This window comes from Capricornis sumatraensis, chromosome 19, assembly GCF_032405125.1.
Source record: "Capricornis sumatraensis isolate serow.1 chromosome 19, serow.2, whole genome shotgun sequence".
Taxonomy (NCBI): Eukaryota; Metazoa; Chordata; class Mammalia; order Artiodactyla; family Bovidae; genus Capricornis; species Capricornis sumatraensis.
Genome location: NC_091087.1, coordinates 63,759,029 through 63,780,681, shown reverse-complemented (window position 1 = coordinate 63,780,681; position 21,653 = coordinate 63,759,029). Strand labels below are relative to the sequence as shown.

Here is a 21,653-nt window from a genome sequence, read left to right as displayed (position 1 = left end):
ATGTCGTCCTGGCTTGGGGGCCTCGGCTCCGGCTTGGGCCAGTCCCTGGGTCAGGTCGGGGGCAGCCTGGCTTCCCTCACTGGCCAGATTTCAAACTTTACGAAGGATATGCTGATGGAGGGCACGGAGGAAGTGGAAGGTAACAGCCGGGGCGATGGAGGGAGGGGTTTATTGGGACCCTGGGAGCGTCCGTTTGGTCCCCAAGTCCATCTGTCATGAGACGCAGACAGGTCTAGAGAAGCGTCACTCCGCCCTTTTTTCTTTACATTTCTCCTTTTGCCTCTTAAGTGATCTTCTCTAATGAGAGACCATTGGGGGTGGGGGGTGGGGGGCGGGGAAGAGTTCTGGTGGTTCTCCTTTGAGTACCCGGGATAGCTCAGAGCAGAGTGAAACTGCCCTCACATCGCGTAGAGTTTATTTTTCTTTGGTCCACACCCACCGCTTACTTTGGCCTTAACTTGGAGGCGGAACTGATTTTGATCCTCTTCCTTTATACCGACATAGTTTAAATAATTATTTGTATAATGACACGTAGTCACTTTTTTTGGCTAGAGGGGGTTTCTTCGATTTTCGTAACTTAATTAAATATTTAGTGGTTCTTTCCCTTTCTCACTTGGATATATGTTAGTGAAACATGAGTATGGTTTTCCTATTATTGTATATTTTTGCTAATTCTGATGGCACATGACAGCGTTTCAGCTGAGAGTGTATTTTCATGCCTAATCGCCCAATGCCTTCCATATTGCTCAGGAGGGCAAGGAAGGTAACCCTGTTCTTCGGGTCCCTTTAGCAACCTGCACTCCTTTTTGAAGTCCTCATTTTGTTTTACTAATGAATAGTGACCAGGAGTTACGTGGTAATCAATGATTAAGTTAATTGCTGTTTTGATTTCTTGATACTTCTTTCATCAAGTAGTATTTAGATCAAAAGAATTCTTTAATTTCAGTCTAGGTCTGCCTCCAGAGAGGGTGGTCTTTTGGATGAGAGCAATTCCTTTGCTAGTTTTGTTTGTTGTAAATAAATTAGCATTCTGGTTTAATTTTTTAATACTGATTTAATTGAGTATGCCTGTTTATTTGGTTGAAATAGAGAAAGATAGTTTAATTTAGAAAGAGTATCTATACTTAGGATTTCTGTGGGGTCTATTTAGAAGGGAAGAAGATTGGGTAGCTGCTGTTAAATGGTAGCTGGTACCATTTAACTGCTTGGGGTACCCCTGGGGTGGGATGTACATCAGGTGGGATGGGTTGAGGTGGGAGTTAAAGGGATTCTTCCTGTGTTCAGGAAATGATCCTGTGACACTGAGGGCTGTCAGAAGCAGAAAAGGGCTAGCTAACCTGGGGAATGCCTAGTCTCTCCTTGTTTCCTAGATAGGGGGAAACAGTTGACTATTTCTTTGACCCTAAGCCAGAAACTGCGCACTTCCTCCTCCAACTTGGATGTCTTACGGGCTTAAGGTGGAATTCATTTTGTTTTTCCCACCAAATGTGCTCCCGTATTCTTTCTTTTAATGGTTTCACCATCTACCCGTTCTCCTAAACTTAGAAATCTTTGTCTCTTTGTCAATTGACAAATCTTTGTCAATTGTTTTGCCTCTTTTTTCTCCTACTTTCAATTGGTCACCAAATCTTGTTCATCTGGTGCCTGAAGTGTTTCTTATATTTGTCCTTTCCTTTGTTATTCCTCCTTCTTTAGTTCCCATCCCCGTTACCTATCCCACACACTGTTTCTCTTTCATGTCCTGTCACTTGTTTCTTCCTCCTTTACTCCATATTCTGTTGTGTTACCAGTTACTTTTCTAAAAACAAATGTGCTTTAAAAATCTCTTGACTCTGTACTTACCGGATAAAACTCAAACTTCTTAACTTGGGGAGACCAAAAACCTATCCTATCTGGGTTCAACCTATCTCTTTCAGTCTTATCTCTTGTTCCCTCCCCCTCTCTCTCAATAGCCACATAGATGTATATTCATATACACAAGCATGCTTGCACCCAGGACTTCTGTACAGGGAACTTCGTGAGGTACCTACACAGCTCCAAGCCTATGCACGGAAGGCCCTTCCTCTTCACCTCCTCCTCTGCCCTCCTTGGAGAAGGCAATGGCAGCCCGCTCCAGTCCTCTTGCCTGGAAAATCCCCTGGATGGAGGAGCCTGGTACGCTGCAGTCCATGGGGTCGCTAAGAGTCGGACAGGACTGAGCGACTTCACTTTCACTTTTCACTTTCATGCATTGGAGAAGGAAATGGCAACCCACTCCAGTGTTCTTGCCTGGAGAATCCCAGGGATGGGGGAGCCTGGTGGGCTGCTGTCTATATCTTGGAGAAGGAAGTGGCATCCCACTCCAGGATTCTTGCCTGGAGAATCCTCTGGACAGAGGAGCCTGGTGGGCTGCTGTCCATGGGGTCGCACAGAGTCAGACACGACTGAAGCGACTTAGCATAGTGCGCTGCCCTCCTTTGCCTGGAAAACAATTTTTCCTGCATGACCCTGCTGACATGTCAGGTACCTGGTGAAACCATTCTCACTCCATGGCAAGTTGAGTTGCTTGTGTCTAACAGAACTTTGTGGATCTCTCTCTGACAGCTCTATTTTATTTATCCTTATATTACTAGGATGTGTGGTACCTTCCTTGGTGCATAGTACATGCTTAGTAAAAATTTTGCTAAGTGATTAAAAATCTGCTTTTATTGTTTTGTCTTTGTATTAAAATAAGACTTGCTTAATATCCAGTTTATTGATTTTATAAATCATTTAAAAATAGGGTCAGAATGCAGTTCATTTATTCATTCAACAAATGTTTATTGTCTACCCTGTGCCAGCAATGAACAAGATAACAGTTCAGAATAGCACTATTGATCCAACTTGAAAATTATCTATAGTTACAATATCAGAAAGTTGCTATTCTACCAAGCACTATACTGATTTAGGAGCTTGGGCTTTTAAATCAGACATGGATTGAAATACCACATCCATGGGTTACAGATTGTGGGGTCTTCAGCAAATTATTAAATACTTTAAAAAGCAAAGTTTTCTTATCTGTTAAAAAGAGATAATTATACCTATCATGAAGTTGGGAGGATTAAATGAAATCATGAATGTAACATACCTAACCTAACACTGTGCCTAGCAAATAGTAAGCATTAATAAATGATGCTTGTTATTTTTGTTTTCCCTCATTGAGGAAAACTTTTTCGGTCTGCATAACATCCCCCGTTTATCTTAAAAAGGCCATATTCTGGGGAGAAGGATATGGAGGGAGGTCTTCATGACCTTGTTTTTCTTTAATCTCTCTTTGAAACAGTTGCAGCTTCTAACAGTGACCTTCCTAAACAGATTAGATTATAATTTGTTCTCTTCTGAGTAGCAATTAGACAGTCTTGTCAGAGTTTCAAGCAATTTGTATAAACAACCATACAAGTATCCCCACCTAGTGATTTTTCAAAACAAGAAGAGCAGGTTTGTCATTATTATTTATTGGATGCCACTTGTATTTTCCTTTGATTTAAACTATAATTCAGAGAAGTTATTTTTATAGTATTAAAGGGCTGAAAGTAATGAAAAATATTAATACTTAGAAAACTAACTGGATGGAGGTTGATTATCTGGCACCATCAACTGCCATTTTGGTCCTCTGACTTTCCTTTTAAATGAAAATGTACAAAACAAGACTGAGTTCATTCTCATTTTCAATAACTTGTGTCCATGTTACTCAAAATAAGGGTTCTTTTACTGCATTTTTATTGTTTGTTTAAGACGTCACAAATTTTTTTTGGTAATATTGGAAACAGAAAAAGTAAGACCTTAAACCCCAGTTGCATAAGAAGTTAGAAATATGTCATTGGGGATTCCCTGGCAGTCCAGTCGTTAGGACTTGGTGCTTTAATTGCTGAGGGCCCAAATTAAATCCTTTGTTGGGGAACTAAGACCCCACTGTGCGGGCAAAAAAATATATATATATATTTTTTTGTATCCTATTTGCATACCTTTCATCAAAAATTATCCTAAGCAAACAGAGCTTAATTTTCCATTACAAAATTTTAATGAATGCTTCCAAGGGGTAAAGGTAAATGCTGTTGAATATAGAAGATAGGCAGAATGACTTATATGACAATAAACATCTGTAACAGTGGAGAATAGTGATAACAGTCAAGTGATGTTTGTCTTCTGAATTTGTCCTAGATCAGCATACCATTCTGTTTAAAGCTCAGTGAAGTATATTTTCCTAAAGATGCCTGTTTACTTCACATGATGTTGACCACATATTCAGTATATGCCGTTTCTTTTGTAGCAGATTTACCTAATGCTAGGAGAAAGGAAGTTGAAGCCATTCATACAATCTTAAGATCAGAGGTAAGGAAACTTAAAGATTTAGATTTTTCTTTTTTGAAACCATGAGTTATTTACACTTTATTTCAGTCCTCTCGTTTTAATGCACTTTTTCTCTTCCCCTTTATCTTAGTTTTCTTGTCTTTTTTGAAGCTCTATCATCTTCCTTTGATGAAGATATAATTACATGTTACTCCACTTTTCTGTTAAATATTCCCACCTCTGCTTCTGAATAGTGGAAAAAGGAAATCTGCCAAATATAGAAACAATAGTGGCAACAATTTATCATTTCAAGGATTTACAGTGTTTTAATAGTGTGCTAAAACTGCAGTTGTACATTTAAGTGTAATGTGAAGAACGCCCTTCTGTTTAATATAGAGTTTTTAATTCCCTGATATTAAAAAGGTGTGATATTTGTATGCAGAGAATGTAGAATGTAAGAATAGCAAATTAATTTTACCATTTTTTTTTTCATTATTAGTCAGTGCCTTGTGGTAACTAGCTCTGGTCATTGTACTTAATAGGGATGACGAAAACTTGAAAACAGTTCAAAGGTAAGCCATAAAAAAAAATGAAAGGTTTTAAAATGGCATCTATTGTAAAGTACTAGAGACATCTAACCAATGGATTGGCCAGAAAGTTTTATAGATGGTATGGAAAGCCCTGAATGAACTTTTTGGCCAAGACAATGTTTAGCCTTTGGATAAGAATGATGAGGGAGTGCATAATAGTATTTTAGCAAACAATATTCTTAGAGGACTGCAGTAAGCATGTTCCCCTTGCTAAGCCCATAAAAAAGAAAATGGAATTTAAATATAAGAAAATACTTTCTGACAACAAGCATCATTGAACTCTGGTCTATATTACCAAGGGTTTCCCAATGGCCCAGCAGATAAAGCATCCACCTTCATCCACCTTAATCCACCCCTATTAAATGCAGGAGACACAGGAAATGCGGATTCAATCCCTGGTATCAGGGATACCCAGGGAGGATATTGGATCCTCCAGTATCCCCTGGAGGAGGAAATGGCAACCACGCTAGTATTCTTGCCTGAAAAACCCCATGGACAGAGGAACCTGGTTCGCTACAGTCCAGTGGGTCACAAAGAGTTGGACACTACTTAGCAACTGAGTGCACACACGTTAGATTACCAGCGTAAGAATGTAAATTTGAAAGTGGAGGGATCTCTCAAGAGGGATTACTGAAGTTTTCTGCCTCAATGTGTGTGTGTGTGTGTGTGTGTGTGTGTGTGTGTGTGTGTGTGTGTGCGCGTGCTCAGTCATGTCCAACTGTGTGAACCCATGAGCTGTAGTCCGCTAGACTCCTCTGTCCATGGAGTTTTTCAGGCAAGAATGCTGGAGCAGATTGGCATTTCCTGCTCTGGGGGATCTTCCTGACCCAGGGATCGAACCTGCATCTCTTGCGTCTCCTGCATTGGCAGGCAGATTCTTTACCACTGCACCGCTTGGGAAGCCCCATTCTGCCTCAGTAGAAGATGGCAGTTTGGTGGCACTTAAGAGACCTTAGCTGTAATTATCTATTAGTAGGTGTTTTTGTCGGAGAAGGCAATGGCACCTCACTCCAGTACTCTTGCCTGGGAAATCCCATGGACAGAGGAGCCTCGTAGGCTGCAGTCCATGAGGTCGCTAAGAGTCGGACAGGACTGAGTGACTTCACTTTCACTTTTCACTTTCATGCATTGGAGAATGGCAGCCCACTCCAGTGTTCTTGCCTGGAGAATCCCAGGGACAGAGGAGCCTGGTGGGCTTCCGTCTGTGGGGTCGCACACGACTGAAGTGATTTAGCAGCAGCAGCAGCAGGTGTTTTTGTGACAGATAAACTTAATAGCTTCTTTGTAAGACCAAGATAGAAAATAGTTCCTACAGTCTCTAAAGAAATCCTTGAGAGAGTACTCACTATGGGCATACCCAGAAAAATTAGATGGCAGAGATGTGTGTAGTGGCATTAATTAAGCTAAATTTTCCAGTATATGTTTGGAGCGGGAGATGGGTGTAGTAAATGGGATTAACCTGCTTAATGAATGACTATTCTGTATTGAACTTAAGGAGAAAGATAGAAATGTTCTGTCCCTCTGTTGATTTCAACTCTAGTCTCTCTCCTAGTATTGTCCTTGGACAGTAGCGGATATGATTCTAGTGTTCACAGGTATTTATTTTTGGTATAACATATCCCTAAGTGATAGACAACTTCCTTGTTTGATGCTTATTCAGAGTACTCTGAGCTACTCGAATACTAGAGGATAACACACTATTGAATTTCTCAACAGTTTTATTTTCCAAGGTGATTTTGACTATACATGATTCCTGCCTTTTCTCAGCACATAAACACTTTGTAAAGGTAACACCTTATGTGACAGTAAAGAGAAGGTGAACATATGATTAAAACCAGTAGGAAATTACAATAGAAAATTCTGTTTATTTGGAAAGCTTCAGTATAGACAGTTCAGTTCAGTTCAGTTCAGTCGCTCAGTCGTGTCTGACTCTTTGCAACCCCATGAATCGCAGCATGCCAGGCCTCCCTGTCCATCACCATCTCCCGGAGCTCACTCAGACTCATGTCCATCAAGTCCGTGATGCCATCCAGCCATCTCGTCCTTGGTCGTCCCCTTCTCCTCCTGCCCCCAATCCCTCCCAGCATCAGAGTCTTTTCCAGTGAGTCAACTCTTCGCATGAGGTGTCCAAAGTACTGGACCTTCAGCTTTAGCATCATTCCTTCCAAAGAAATCCCAGAGGAAATTAGATGTGCTTACAGGTGTTAATATTTGAGATTAATTAAATTAGTTAGGCTTCCTGAGTTGCAAGTAATAGCAACCAACCTAAGCTAATTTAACCATCTGTGCCAAGGAAAATAGTCTTCCCATTTACCATCTGAACCCAGTGGACTCTTTAATTTTCCTGTTAAATTATTTTATAAATAATTTACATAAGTAAGAATAAAGCAGTAGTGAAAAACTTCCTCAGAAATTTCAGTGAGCACTTAACAACAATTTAAATTTTTATTCCCTATGTTTCTGCCTTTAAAAACATTTATACTTGTGTGTGTGTGTGTGTATGTATGTGTGTATGTATACACACATATACATACATATGGTTTCCCAGGTGGCTCAGTGGTAAAGAATCCTCTTGCCAATGCAGGAGCTTCAAGAGATGCAGGTTTGATCCCTGGGTGGGAAATATCCCTTGGAGGAGGAAATGACAACCCACTCCAGTGAGTCGTGTCTAACTTTTTTGCAACCCCATGGACTGTAGCCTGCCAGGCTCCTCTGTCCATGGGATTTCCCAGGCAAGAAAACTGGAGTGGGTTGCCATTTCCTTCTCCAGATCTTTCCGATTCAGGGACTGAACTCACGTCTCCTGCATTGTAGGTGGATTCTTTACCACTGAGCTACCTGGGAGCCCTGATTAATTCTTAGGATGATAAAATAGCAAAAAATGTTTCAAGGTACAGAAAAAACAAGATCATTATGACCTCATGATTATTCTTAGATTTATAAAAGTACCCAGTGTACCCCATGGTAATTACAAAATAAAATATTTTTGTTTGTTTGTTTCCTAAGTATACATATAGTTTTTCTTTTGGCGGATACTAAGAAATAATGTTATAAATATCAGTCCTTAGGACTGCTCAAAAAACGAAACTCAAAAACTAGAATTGGTTTCAGTAGACCTTGATAATATAAGAAGGGTTAAGCACAATGTGATAGTTAAGGATAGAAATATGAATCTTATGGATCCCAAGGGCAGAAATTTTAGCCAGTCTTTTACGAAATGGCTTCAACCAGAACTGAACACCATCAAGAATCTTTCTCATTTTTATTCCTCTCTCTTCCTAAGTGAACAATGCAAAGAAATAGAGGAAAACAGTAGAATGGGAAAGACTAGAGATTGCTTCAAGAAAATTAGAGATACCAAGGGAACATTTCATGGAAAGATGGGCACAATAAAGGATGGAAACAGTATGGACCTAACAGAAGGAGAGGATATTAAGAAGAGGTGGGAAAAACACATAAGGGAACTCTACATAAAAGATCTTAATAATCCAGATAACCATGATTGTGTGATCACTCACCTAGAGCCAGACATCCTGGAGTGTGAAGTCAAGTGGGCCTTAGGAAGGATCACTACAAACAGAGCTAGTGGAGATGATGGAATTCCAGCTGAGCTATTTCACATCCTAAATCAAATGCTGTTGAAGTGCTGCACTCAATATGCCAGCAAATCTGGAAAACTCAGCAGTGGCCACAGGACTGGAAAAGTCAGTTTTCATTCCAATTCCAAAGAAAGGCACAGTTGCACTCATCTCACATGCCAGCAAAGTAATGCTCGAAATTCTCCAAGCCAGGCTTCAACAGTTCGTGAACCAAGAACTTCCGGATGTTCAAGCTGGATTTAGAAAAGGCAAAGGAACTAGAGATCAAATTGCCAACATTTGTTGGATCATCGAAAAAGCAAGAGAGTTCCAGAAAAACATCTACTTCTGCTTTATTGACAATGCCAAAGCCTTTGACTATGTGGATCACAACAAACTGGAAAATTCTTCAAGAGATGGGACTACCAGACCACCTTACCTGCCTCCTGAGAAATCTGTGTGCAGCTTAAGAATCAATAGTTAGAAGCGGATGTGGAACAATAGACTGTTTGCAAATTAGGAAAGGAGTACATCAAAGCTGTATGTTGTTACCCTGCTTATTTAACTTAAGTGCAGAGTACATCATGCAAAAAGCTGGGCTGGATGAACCACAAGCTGGAATCAAGATTGTCGGGAGAAATATCAATAACCTCGGATACACAGGTGATACCACCCTTAGGGCAGAAAGCGAAGAGGAACTGAAGAGCCTCTTGATGAAAGTGAAAGAGAGTGAAAAAGTTGGCTTAAAACTCAAATTTAGAAAACTAAGATCATGGCATCTGGTCCCATCACTTCATGGCAGATAGATGGGGAAACAGTGGAAACAGTGAAAGACTTAATTTTGGGGGCTCCAAAATCACTGCAGATGTTGACTGCAGCCATAAAAGACCCTTGCTTCTTGGAAGAAAAACTATGACCAACCTAGACAGTATATTTTGCCAACAGAGGTCCATCTAGTCAAAGTTACAGTTTTTCCAGTAGTCATGTATGGATATGAGAGCTGGACCATAAAGATAGCTGAGTGCTGAAGAACTGATAACTTTGGAACTGTGGTGTTGGAGAAGACTCTTGCGAGTCCCTTGGACTGCAAGGATATCCAACCAGTCCATCCTAAAGGAAATCAGTCCTGAATATTCATTGGAAGCACTGGTGCTAAAAGCTGAAACTCCAACACTTTGGCCGCTTGATGTGAATAACTGACTCATTGGAAAAGACCCTGATGCTGGGAAAGATTGAAGGCGGGAGGAGGAGGGGATGACAGAGGATGAGATAGTTGGATAACATCACCAACTCAATGGACATGAGTTGGAGCAAGCTCCAGGAGTTGGTGAAGGACAGGGAAGCCTGGCGTGCTGCAGTCCATGGGGTTGCAAAGAGTCAAACACGACTGAGCACCTGAATTGAACTGAACCGAAAATTTAAGTAATTTCATCCATATTTTCCAATACCTTAAAAGATTGTGATATCTAAATTTATTGAATTATATTTAGAATATTTTCTGTACTTTTAAGTGTAGTTTTTCAAACAGTTCTAGTAGTGGTTTTCCAAATGAATTTTTCAGAGATGCCTTGCTCAGGAGGCTGGGGTTCAGTCAGACAAGCAATGTGAGGCTTTGGCCTCCTACCTATACTTCAACCATAAGTCTTTTTATAAAGGGTTTCTTTAAAAAACTTGTACTGATGAAAAAAAATAGAAAAACTTGTACCGTTCAGGGAGAACACAAAAGTTGAAACATGTAATCTAGGTCACTCATTTTCCTGACATTTATTGCCTACAGTGTGTTAGACACTGGGTGTACAAAGATGGGGGAACCACTGATGAGTGACTTTCTCTTAGCAGAAAATCAAGCTGAGCAGGGTTTTTAAAAAACAATTATGCGTAATCTATTAACATGCTTATTGTACATGTAACTTTAATTGGAATTGTGTTTTAAAAATCAAAATTCTGAGACCTACTATATAGTTCATCGTGCATGAAACAATGTTTTTTTTTAATAACATCCTGCACATAACTGTTACTAACATGTGTCTTTTTGTTGAAAACACTTTTTTCTTTGCTTCTAGAATGAGAGACTCAAAAAACTTTGTGCTGATCTGGAAGAGAAGCATGAGGCATCAGAGCTTCAAATAAAGCAGCAATCCATGAATTACCGACATCAGCTACAACAGAAAGAGGTAAAGGTTATAACAGATTTCATATTTACTTCACTACAGTGTGTTTAGGATGGTTTCTAAGAGTTATAAATCAAGCTCTATTTAGATTTGTGAAAATATCAAAAAGGGTGTTGAAGTTAATAATTCCCAACTCAGTGTGATATCACTAATTTAACAAGGACTATGTAAGCTTTTATATTTATATTACATAAACTAACCTTTGTGGAGTTTAATTTCTGTTTTCCAGAAGAATAAAAGTCTTTGTATAAAATATCTTCAGGCCTATGTTGTTTACAATTTCTGATTTCTCACCTATTTATGTAAATTGTTTTAAATCAGTGTGATTGCTAATAACATTTCTTTTTTAAAGAAGATAATTTTAACTACAAATGTTAACATATGCTTATTTGTGTTTACCTGCTTTTCCATGGAAAAACAGAAGATTAGGTATTTTATAGTTGACTTAACCCTCTTCTGTATGTTTTTTTCTCTTTAGTTTGATAGAAATGGTTATTTTGGAGGTAGCTTATCTTGCCTTTGCAGTGCCAATAGTATATAATTTAACCAATGTTACTATGAATCCTTAAAATATAGACTGTGTACCTAGGTTTTATACCTATGTACCTAGGTCACTGAATTCTCTTTAGTTTTAGTACATAAGTGGAATTCAGTAAATGCTTCTATAGAATTGAGCCTTTTCTTATTTAATTATTCAGATCATTGGGATGTTCTTCAGTTTGTTGGTTAAATGTTCATTTATTTCTACAATCACTTTATATTTGGGTTTTAAAAATTTAGATGCATTGATTTCTAAGATGAAAAAGTAAACCACATTAAAGATTAATATTTAAAGAACTTAAATTTCCAATCTGTTTGGAATTGATTTCATAAAATACAATAAAAACAACAACACAATACAGTAAAATACACTATTACTACAAGGTAAAACGAGTGTAAAAAGCAAATTTATAAGTTAAAGTTAAAGTGAAAAGTCCATTTCTTTTTTCTTTAAGATTCAGCAGAGAAGGCAATGGCACCCCACTCCAGTCCTCTTGCCTAGGGAATCCCATGGACGGAGGAGCCTGGTGGGCTGCAGTCCATGGGGTCACTAAGAGTCAGACACGACTAAGCGACTTCACTTTCACTTTTCACTTTGATGCATTGGAGAAGGAAATGGCAACCCACTCCAGTGTTCTTGCCTGGAGAATCCCAGGGACTGGGAAGCCTGGTGGGCTGCCATCTATGGGGTCGCACAGAGTGCAGGACACGACTGAAGTGACTTAGCAGCAGATATAAAATTACTCTGTCAAACTGCTTTAAAAGTTTTTAAACCTTTTTCTTTTAGTTTTCTATACTTGTCATGGACTGGAGCAAACGTTCATTACATTGGTCCACAGACATGCTTTGAGTAGCACTGACTTATACTCCGGTAGAGCGGTAGCTCCCACCTACAGGTTTACAGCTGAATCATGAAAAATACACATTGTTAGATCTTGGAGATTCTGATTTAGCGTACTGGGAAGGGACCTGGTACTGGTATTTTTCAAAAATCCCTTAGCTTATTCTGATACTTACATCCTAGTTGAGAAAACTATGGAAATTTTTGATATTTTATTTTTTACTTGGCTATTGGTATCAGAGGGCAAATGAAAAATTCAAGTTTAGGAGTACATCTTTTTAAGTAGAGTTTGTCCTTTCTACCTCTACAGCTTGATGTAACTGTCTATTGTATGATGAGAACTTCCTTTGCATTATAGCTACATTTGGAAAGAACTGTTGACTTCATTATTTCTTACCAGAATCAAAGATAAGGTATACTTTGGATCTGCTGTTTTCTGAGTCTGTTTGTTGCCTTCATTGTGATGTTCAGATTGCCCAGAGACGCAGATTGCTTCATATCATTTATGGGAAAATAAGATTTGCACATTTCTATAAACCTCAACTGGAGAAGGGGCTTTGATACGAAAAAGTGTCTGTTTGCTATGACCTCTGACATATTTGTATTTGGTTTTTCTTTGTCTAATTCCTTGACATTATACCTGTAGAAATACTGTTACTCATTGGCTGTCTCCTCGGGTCAGATTTTCCTTAGTTGTGGCAGGATATCTTTTGGACTAGCTTGAGTATTTTACAGAAAGCTTATTTTAGCTTTCTCTAGCTCACTCACTTTCATGTTTTGTGTAATCTCTCATTTGGGATGGATATGGCATTATGCTAAGTCCTGTGTTTGTAACTTCTTTTGGATGTTGACTTAATATTGCCAGCCTTCAGTTACAACTCCATTTGGCATATCACAAGTTTTATACAGTTCTCTTCCTGAGTAGAGTTAGATTTTCACTGGCCTCTCTTTGCCAAGGCCAAAACCAAGGCCTCTTTGAACACATTATTTCCTTCTGAGACTAATGGGCTAATTAATAATCTACAAGGCTTACTGTGAAGATCAGATTAATAAATCAAAGCTTGCTTTCAGCTGTGTTGTGTAGACCAGTCCAAGTTACCTGACTCACGGTTCAGTTCAGTTCAGTCACTCAGTTGTGTCCGACTCTTTGCAACCCCATGAATCGCAGCACGCCAGGCCTCCCTGTCCATCACCAACTCCCAGAGTTTACTCAAACTCATGTCCATCGAGTTGGTGATACTATCCAGCCATGTCATCCTCGGTCATCCCCTTCTCTTCCTGCCCCCAATCCCTCCCAGCATCAGAGTCTTTTCCAGTGAGTCAACTCTTCGCATGAGGTGCCCAAAGTACTGGAGTTTCAGCTTTCGCATCATTCCTTCCAAAGAAATCCCAGGGCTGATCTCCTTTAGGATGGACTGGTTGGATCTCCTTGCAGTCCAAGGGACTCTCAAGAGTCTTCTCCAACACCACAGTTCAAAAGCATCCACTCTTCAGCGCTCATCTTTCTTCACAGTCCAACTCTCACATCCATACATGACTCACGGTGCATTAGCCCAAATCCAGCCATTCACAATCAGGTTCAAAAGATTCTTCCAGCAGGTGTTCGAAGGAAACTCAACAGTGCATAGACTGCTGAAGCTTTTATTTTCTCATCTCTGGAGGCTTGATAATCACAAACAGAACCCGAAGAAACTGCCTATGCCGAACTACCTGATAATGTAGTATCTCCTAATGGTAAACTGATGTCTACCTGAGCATTTTGTTGCTTTAGTTGATGTATGAGTGGAATTCTTTTCCTCATACTAATCAAAACATTATCTCTGCTTTAACTGTGGTAATCAATCATGTTTGTTTTTGAAATAAAAGTTACATTGGGATGTTATAGACAACTTGGATTCAGTTGGTAGAGTACAATCATTGGTACTTTTTAAATATTATAACTTTTAACATTATGAATATATTAAAGGGTCAGTATGATTATTTCACAGTGCTTTCTCTAAAATACGGATTATAAATATAGGTGGAAATCAGTCATCTTAAAGCAAGACAGATTGCGCTGCAGGATCAGCTGCTGAAGCTGCAGTCTGCTGCGCAGCCAGTGGATTCAGGAGCTGGTGGGGGACCAGCAACTACAGCGTCTTCACCATTTGGGTATGGTTTAAGTCATGCTTCAGGTTTTCATGACGATGACATGGATTTTGGTGACATCATTTCATCACAACGAGAAATAAATAGATTGTCAAATGAAGTTTCAAGACTTGAGTCTGAAGTTGGCCATTGGAGGCATATTGCTCAGGTAGGTAGAATTTTCATGAGTTTCTGAAAACTGAGTAAAAATGTTCGTGCTCTATATAGACGTTTTGGTATCAGAAAGAACCCTGGACTAGGAAATCAGAGAACCTGTATTTTAATTCTAATTCTGCCAGTGACTTTGTAAATTGGTTTTAGTCAGGTCATCTTTCTCTGAGCCTCAGTTTCCTCTTCTGTACAATATTTGAAAGAAAAATTATTTTAAATTTAAAGCAAGAGAACTTTTAAGATAAAAGTTACAAGTTCAGCCCTTAAAAGAGATGAAAACAAAGTTCCTGTGGTTGAACTTGCACTTTTTCCCTGGAGTCCCTGAGACTTACCTAGTGGAACTCAGGTCTCCATGGCACCCCATTTGAAACTGTTCATGTAGATGGTGGTGTGAGGTTCTTGTTTGCATTGCTGTTAGTTGCTCAGTCGTGTCTGACTGAGGTCAGACTGTTTGGTTGCATTGTTTGCGACCCAGTGGACTGTAGCCCACCAGGTTCCTCTGTCCATGGGACTGCCCAGGCAATAATACTGGAGTGGGTAGTCATTCCCTCTTCCAGAGGATCTTCCTGACCCAGGGATCAAACTTGGATCTCCTCCATTGCAGGCAGATTCTTTACCATTTCAGCCACCATTAGTTGTATGTTAAATGAAAAAAATCTGATAATAGATTGGTATTACAAGACACAAACTATTTTGTGTTTTTTTCTCAAATATTAGAATAGATATTAAGTCCTTTCTATTTTGGACTGTAAACTTTCTTCCAAGAATCCCTTTTTTTCTTGTATATCAGATTTTATGTATTATTGAGGTAGCTAGTGTATTCAAGACCTGAAATAAACTGAAATATTGCTTATACGGACTTTTATTTTATCATTGTGGAGAAAAATAAAGTATAGGAGATTATTTTCTATCTTTTTGTGAGTGTAATCTTGTTACGTAAAGGAGAAAGCCTCCCAATTAAAATGATCTCCTTGCTTCCCGAGTTGCTGGATGTTCCCAATACCCAACATAAACCTTAGAGAGGATGATCTGTTAGTCCATCTTATTCCTAAAAGATGGTAGTTCCTCTTTTCTCAGGTTAAAGAATAACCTGAGAAATTTGGTGATACTGTAGCTCCACTGTTACTAACCAGATTCAAGGTTAGTATTTTGTAGGCTGTTTTAGGGTGATGGAAAATATAGTCAAATAAGTACTCTGGTGATACTGATGATCTGAGGAACACATTCTAAGAAACATTGCCAAGGTAAGAGCTCCTGTGGAAAAGATGAATTTTGGGTATATTTATTTCAGCATATCTTGAATGCCTTCTGTAAGACAGACCTGTACTGGGGTATTATGGTGAAAAAGGTATAATTGGGTCCATTTCAGGGGGCTTAATTTTCTAGAAAGGCATGATAAAAATGAATATTTATATCATACTTTAATTTTTATGTTTCCCTGTATACTAATCTAATACATTGTCTTTAATAACTATGTGAGGTATTTATTACCTTTGTTTTGCAGATAAGCAAAGTAAAGGTTTAAGTAATACACTCATTGTCACAGTGATTTAAATTGTGCTTTAAACATACATCTTTCAACTCCAAGCCCTGTATTCTTTTTAATGTATTGTGTTCCTTCTTTTAATCAGAGAGCAATTTTTGGTTCCTTAGCATGCTGTGGTGAATGTTAATAAAGATAAATGAGCAATACACAGCTTTGAATGAAAAGAAAATCATCCAAAAGCCAATAAATTAATATTAGCATTATTAGTAGTATTAATATTAGCATTAATATTGGGTAACATTCCATTTTAGAAATTACCTTTTAGGAACTGCTTGATTATCATCAAATTTAAATTTTGTTAAGCAAAGAAAAACATTCTGTGGTATTTTCTTTCTTATTTTGTAAAGGTATTATCTTCCTTAATTAGTTAACAGACTCTTGAGTAGTATTGTTTATTTGTTATGTATTATTACTTACTGTCCGACTAGGTTCTTTAAAAGGTGCTTGGCAGTCTTTAATAAGAATTTGTCTGAGAAACGATCCCCATTCTTTCTTACTTACGTTTCTTTTTCTATTTTTACTGAAGTGTAGTTGGTTTACAGTATGTTAGTTTCAGGTGTACAACATAGTGATTCAGTATTTTTATGAATTATACTCCTTTTAAAATTACTATAAAATATTGGCTGTATTCCCTGTGCAAATGCCCCTTTTTTAAAAAAAAGTATCTTTTATTAAAGTTAGTTTTTGACATTCTCTTTTATAAGAAAATCAGTACAGTTACTTTCTAATTCTGTTTTTCTGATCTAGACTTCTAAAGCACAAGGATCAGATAGCTCTGATCAAAGTGAAATCTGCAAACTGCAAAATATCATTAAGGTAAGGTGGATTGTTGAAACAATGGCTGTTATACATCTAAAATTTGCTTATTAAAAGTAAAAGCCTAAATTAATAAAAGACTAATTTATAAAAGTACTTTATAGATTATGATAGTCTCTTTTTTTGCCATTTTTATATCTTTTCTATTCTTTATGACACTTCTAAGAATATAAAAATATCTCTTTCCAAAGTCATTTGGTTTTGCTGCTAAGTCACTTCAGTCGTGTCCAACTCTATGCAACCCCCATAGACTGCAGCCCGCCAGGCTCCCCCGTCCCTGGGATTCTCAAGGCAAGAACACTGGAGTGGGTTGCCATTTCCTTCTCCAATGCATGAAAGTGAAAAGTGAAAGTGAAGTCGGTCAGTTGTACCCGACTCTTAGTGACCCCATGGACTGCAGCTTACCAGGCTCCTCCATCCATGGGATTTTCCAGGCAAGAGCACTGGAGTGGGGTGCCATTGCCTTCTCGGATTTGTTTTTGAACATTTATTTATTAGGTAGTTTATGTTTCGTAAGTCTATTTGCTATTGTGTACCTCGTAAAACTGTCTATTGAAACAGTTCCAGGGTTACTGAAATTTCAAGGATTAAGGTTAAAGAACACTGACAGAATATAATGTTAATGTTATTTACTGTAAATAGTTGTTTTCCCTTCATGGTGGAACTTTACTAGTTTGTATCAGTCATTTCCTTAAGCAATGAATTGTTTTTAATATGTAAATTATTGTCATGTATAGAATTTAATTTCTCTGTGGATGAGTTCCTCATTTAGACCTGAGTTCGAATCCTGGCTGTACTAGTTACCAGCTGTCCTGCTTTGGTCAAATTACTTAACCTTTACAAGCTTCTGATTTATCATCAATAAAGTAGATATTATCATAATACCTCCCTTGAAGGATTGTTTTTGAAGCTTAAGTGTAAAGTTCCTTGTCAAGTACTGGCACATAAGTAAGTGCAAAAGACTAAAGAATAGCTATACTTGTCTTCTCAGGAAATCGAGGTTAATTTACAGGTTAAGATTCTTGGCTACAAGCAAAAAAACCCCTGTCTCTAGCTAAGTAAAGCATAAGAGAATTTATTGGAAGAAGTCAGGAATAGTCTCTCCACAGGATTGAAGGAAAAATGGACCATTTTAGTCTCAGGAAGGATAGAAATTGGACCAGTGTGAGACATGTAGGCAGTGGGACACAGTGGACAGGCTCTCCAGGGTGCGGCTATTATAATGCTTCTGGTCTCATCGGTTTCCTCCTTTGAAAGATGCATCTCAAGATTCAGGTTCCTAGGAGAGAGAAAGTGGTATCAACTAGGGTAGTGAGACATCTTGGTTGACAGTTTAGGGGTCCCATCAAGACTGAGGGAAGGAAAGGCTGAGCAAAAAAACAGCTGTAATAGGGCAACAACAGGGACAGATCAGCCAGAGGTGGACCCTGATCTTGGTGGACTATGTCATTAGCAGGAGAAATTCATGGTCACAGATACTAATGAAAAAAAGATGTTGCTTGCTTTTTATTTCAGTTGTTTCTTCCTGGTGCTTCCTCATTAAAAGTAGAAAAACTTTATAAGGCCCAAGAAAGGAAAGGGTGGAGTCTTTTAGAATTATGCAAATTTGAAGCCTGTGTTTAAACTTTTTTCAGCCTTAGCATGTTCAGAGAATTATTTTTAATAATATGGACTTTTGAACAACAATGAAATAGCTTAAACTTATTTATTATAAATATATGTGGTTAACTTTGTTCAAATTTTTTAAGGAACTTAAACAGACTCGAAGTCAGGAAATTGATAACCATCAACATGAAATGTCAGTATTACAGAACGCACATCAGCAGAAATTGACAGAAATAACTCGTCGGCATCGAGAAGAATTAAGTGACTATGAAGATCGGATTGAAGAACTGGAAAATCTATTACAACAAGGTTATTAATTTTATTTTGATGTATTAAATGACAAACCTAGCTGATATAAACTTGGTCTAAGTTCTAAAGAATGAATAAATGACTAGTTCTTCTCATCTGCTGGAAATTTGCAGTGGTACCACTGTTGTTAAGATTCTGCAAAAATGAAAAAGTCCTTTTGCCTTTGTGGTAAACAGTTATAACAGATTTCTTTGCATTGTTTGGTGTATTTTCACTTTTTTTCAGACTCTGATACAAAGGCTTTTAGTATTTGATTTCAAATAATATTTTTCCTGGGGCTTCCCTGGTAGCTCAGCTGGTAAAGAATCTGCCTGCAGTGTCGGAGACCCCAGTTTGATTCCTGGGTTGGTAAGTTCCCCTGGAGAAGGGATAGGCTACCTACTCCAGTATTCTTGGGCTTCCCTGGTGGCTCAGCTGGTAAAGAATCTGCCTGCAATGCCAGAGACCTGGGTTCGATCCCTGGGTTGGGAAGATCTCCCGGAGCAGGTCATGGCAGCCTGCTCCAGTGTTCTTACCTGGAGAATCCCCGTGGACAGAGGAGCCTGAAGTCCATGGAGTTTCAAAGAGTTGGATACTACTGAGCTACTAAGCAAAGCACAGCCCAATATCTTTCCTCTATTTAAAAATGCTTTATTTACTATAGTAATTTAACTTTTTTTTTAAAGGACTCTATTTTTTTTAGAGCAGTTTTAAATTTATAACAAAATTGAGGAGGTACAGAGATCTTGGTTATACCCCATCCTTCCACACGCACGGCCTCCCCCACTGTCTACGTTACTCATCAGAATATTACATTTTTTACCAAGACACATCATAGTCACCCACAGTCCATATTTATCTTAGGATTTACATTTGGTGGTGTACATTCTATGGATTTGGACAAGTATATCACTGTATCATACAGATTATTTTCACTGCTCTAAAAATCCTCTGTGCCGTGCCTGTTCATTCCCCTATCCCACCCTTACAGCTATTCTTTTTATTTTCTTCATTGTTTCCCTTTTCCAGAATTGTCACAAAGTTGGAACCGTATAATAGGTAGCCTTTTCAGATGGACTTCTTTCACTTAGGAATGTACGTTTAAACTTCTGTGTTTTTTTAAAATAATTTTTTATTGAGGTATAGTTGATGTACTGTATTATAAATTTCAGGTGTACGTTCCTTCATGTTTTTCTGGCTTGATAGTTCATTTCTTTTTAGCACTGAATAATATTCTGTTGTTTGGCTATGCCACAGATTTTAATCATCCACCTACTGAACAACTGAATCGACTTAGCTTGCATGCATGAATGGTATCTTGGTGGTTTTTAAGTCTTGGCAGTTATGAGTAAAGCTACTATTAACATTGCTGTTCAGGTTTTTGTGTGAATGTAAGTTTTCAACCCCTTTGGGTGAATATGAAGGAGTATGATGGCTGGATCATATGAGAAGAATATTGTATTTCTTAGTTTTATAAGAAATCATTAAGCTCTTCCGGACTGGCTATTTTGCATTTGCACACAAGCCATAAATGAGAGTCCCTGTGGCTTAAGAGCATATGCTGGTGTTATTCTTCTGATTTTGGCCATTCTAATAGGAGTAGTATTACCTCACTGTTACTTTAACTTTTCTTTTTAAGATTTTCAAGTTCTGAAGTCTGTTGAATCTTCAGTTGTATATAGCAGGCTATTTGTCTCTTGGTACTTGGCATTTGATATGTCCCTGATTTTATGTTTATGTCCTAGGTGGCCCAGGAATTGCGGTAACTGATCACTCTAAAACCCAAGAGGTGCAAAAAACTATTCAAGTTCTACAGGCTGAGAAAGTAGAGTCTACAAAAAAAATTGAAGAACTTGAGAATAAAATAAAAGACATAAGTAGAAAACTATCTTCTGCAGAAAATGACAGAGATGTTTTGAGGAGGGAACAAGAAAGACTAAATGTGGAAAACAGACAAATACTTGAAGAATGTGAAAGTTTGAAACTGGAATCTAGTAAATTACAGCCTTATTTTGAGAAGCAGAGTGACACGATGACAGAAAAGGAAAGAATTCCACAGAGTTTCTCAGTAGAAGAAGTGTTCAGACTGCAGCAAGCACTGTCTGGTATAAAATGTTTGCAACTTATTTCTCATTGGCGTTTCATTTCATACTAGTTGTTTTTATAGGCAAACACGTGAATGATCAAACACTTTATGGAAATTAAGTGTTAATGGAAATAACTGTGTGGAATTTGAATAGAGTTGTTTGCTTTGGATTCAGTACTGTAATTAATAGATCACAAATAGGATATTTCTACTTAAAAGGGTTAAGAATTAGGTAGGTGTCTTGCCTTCCTCATATTTTAAGTTTTTGTGTGGAGCTCATTGACTTAGGGGGCTTCCTAGGTGGTGGTACAGTGATAAAGAATCTGCCTGCCACTGCGGGAGATGCTAGAAGTGCAGGTTCGATCCTTGGGTTGGGATGTTTCCCTGGAGTAGTAAATGGCAACCCACTCCAGTATTCTTTTCTGGAAAACTCCATGCAGAGGAGCCTGGTGGGCTACTGTCCTTGGGATCACAGAGTTGGACAGGACTGAGCGCGCACACACTTGATGTTGGAGCCCATGTAGATTTCTGAGAAATGTTTATATAGACATTTGTTGGGAGGAGGTTACTAAACACTTCGTATAACTCATCAGGGCCCAGACCCTCCATTTACAGAATGCAGCCTACCTTCTTCAAAAGTCTGTATTACCTTTCAAAATGATCTGTGACTAAGCAGACCTTAGAACGCTAGGAGCCATAGGTCTCCCACCACTTACTATGCTCATGATTATACTTAGTTACATACCGTTGTTCTGGATTTCCCCGGTGCACAGATGGTAAAGAATCTGCCTGGAGTGCAGGAGACTCAGGCTCGATCCCTGGATCAGGAAGACTGCCCGGAGAAAGGAATGGCAACCCACTCCGGTATTCTTGCCTGGAGAATTCCATGGACAGAGGAGGGGACAGGCTACAGTCCATGGGGATTCAAAGAGTCGGACGTGACTGAGTGACTAACACACACACACACACACACACACACACACACA

The 21,653-nt window shown here is 38.5% G+C and overlaps 1 protein-coding gene across 1 annotated transcript in view; it reads left to right on the top strand.

Moving 5' to 3' along the window:
- TRIP11 (thyroid hormone receptor interactor 11) overlaps nt 1-21,653 on the top strand; it is a 68,328-nt gene continuing 46,675 nt past the window's right edge. The window contains exons 1-7 of the mRNA XM_068991011.1: nt 1-139; nt 4,289-4,350; nt 10,540-10,650; nt 14,049-14,324; nt 16,620-16,688; nt 18,437-18,602; nt 20,327-20,686. Of these exons, the coding sequence (XP_068847112.1) occupies nt 1-139; nt 4,289-4,350; nt 10,540-10,650; nt 14,049-14,324; nt 16,620-16,688; nt 18,437-18,602; nt 20,327-20,686 (1,183 nt within the window). The remainder of the gene's footprint in view (nt 140-4,288; nt 4,351-10,539; nt 10,651-14,048; nt 14,325-16,619; nt 16,689-18,436; nt 18,603-20,326; nt 20,687-21,653) is intronic.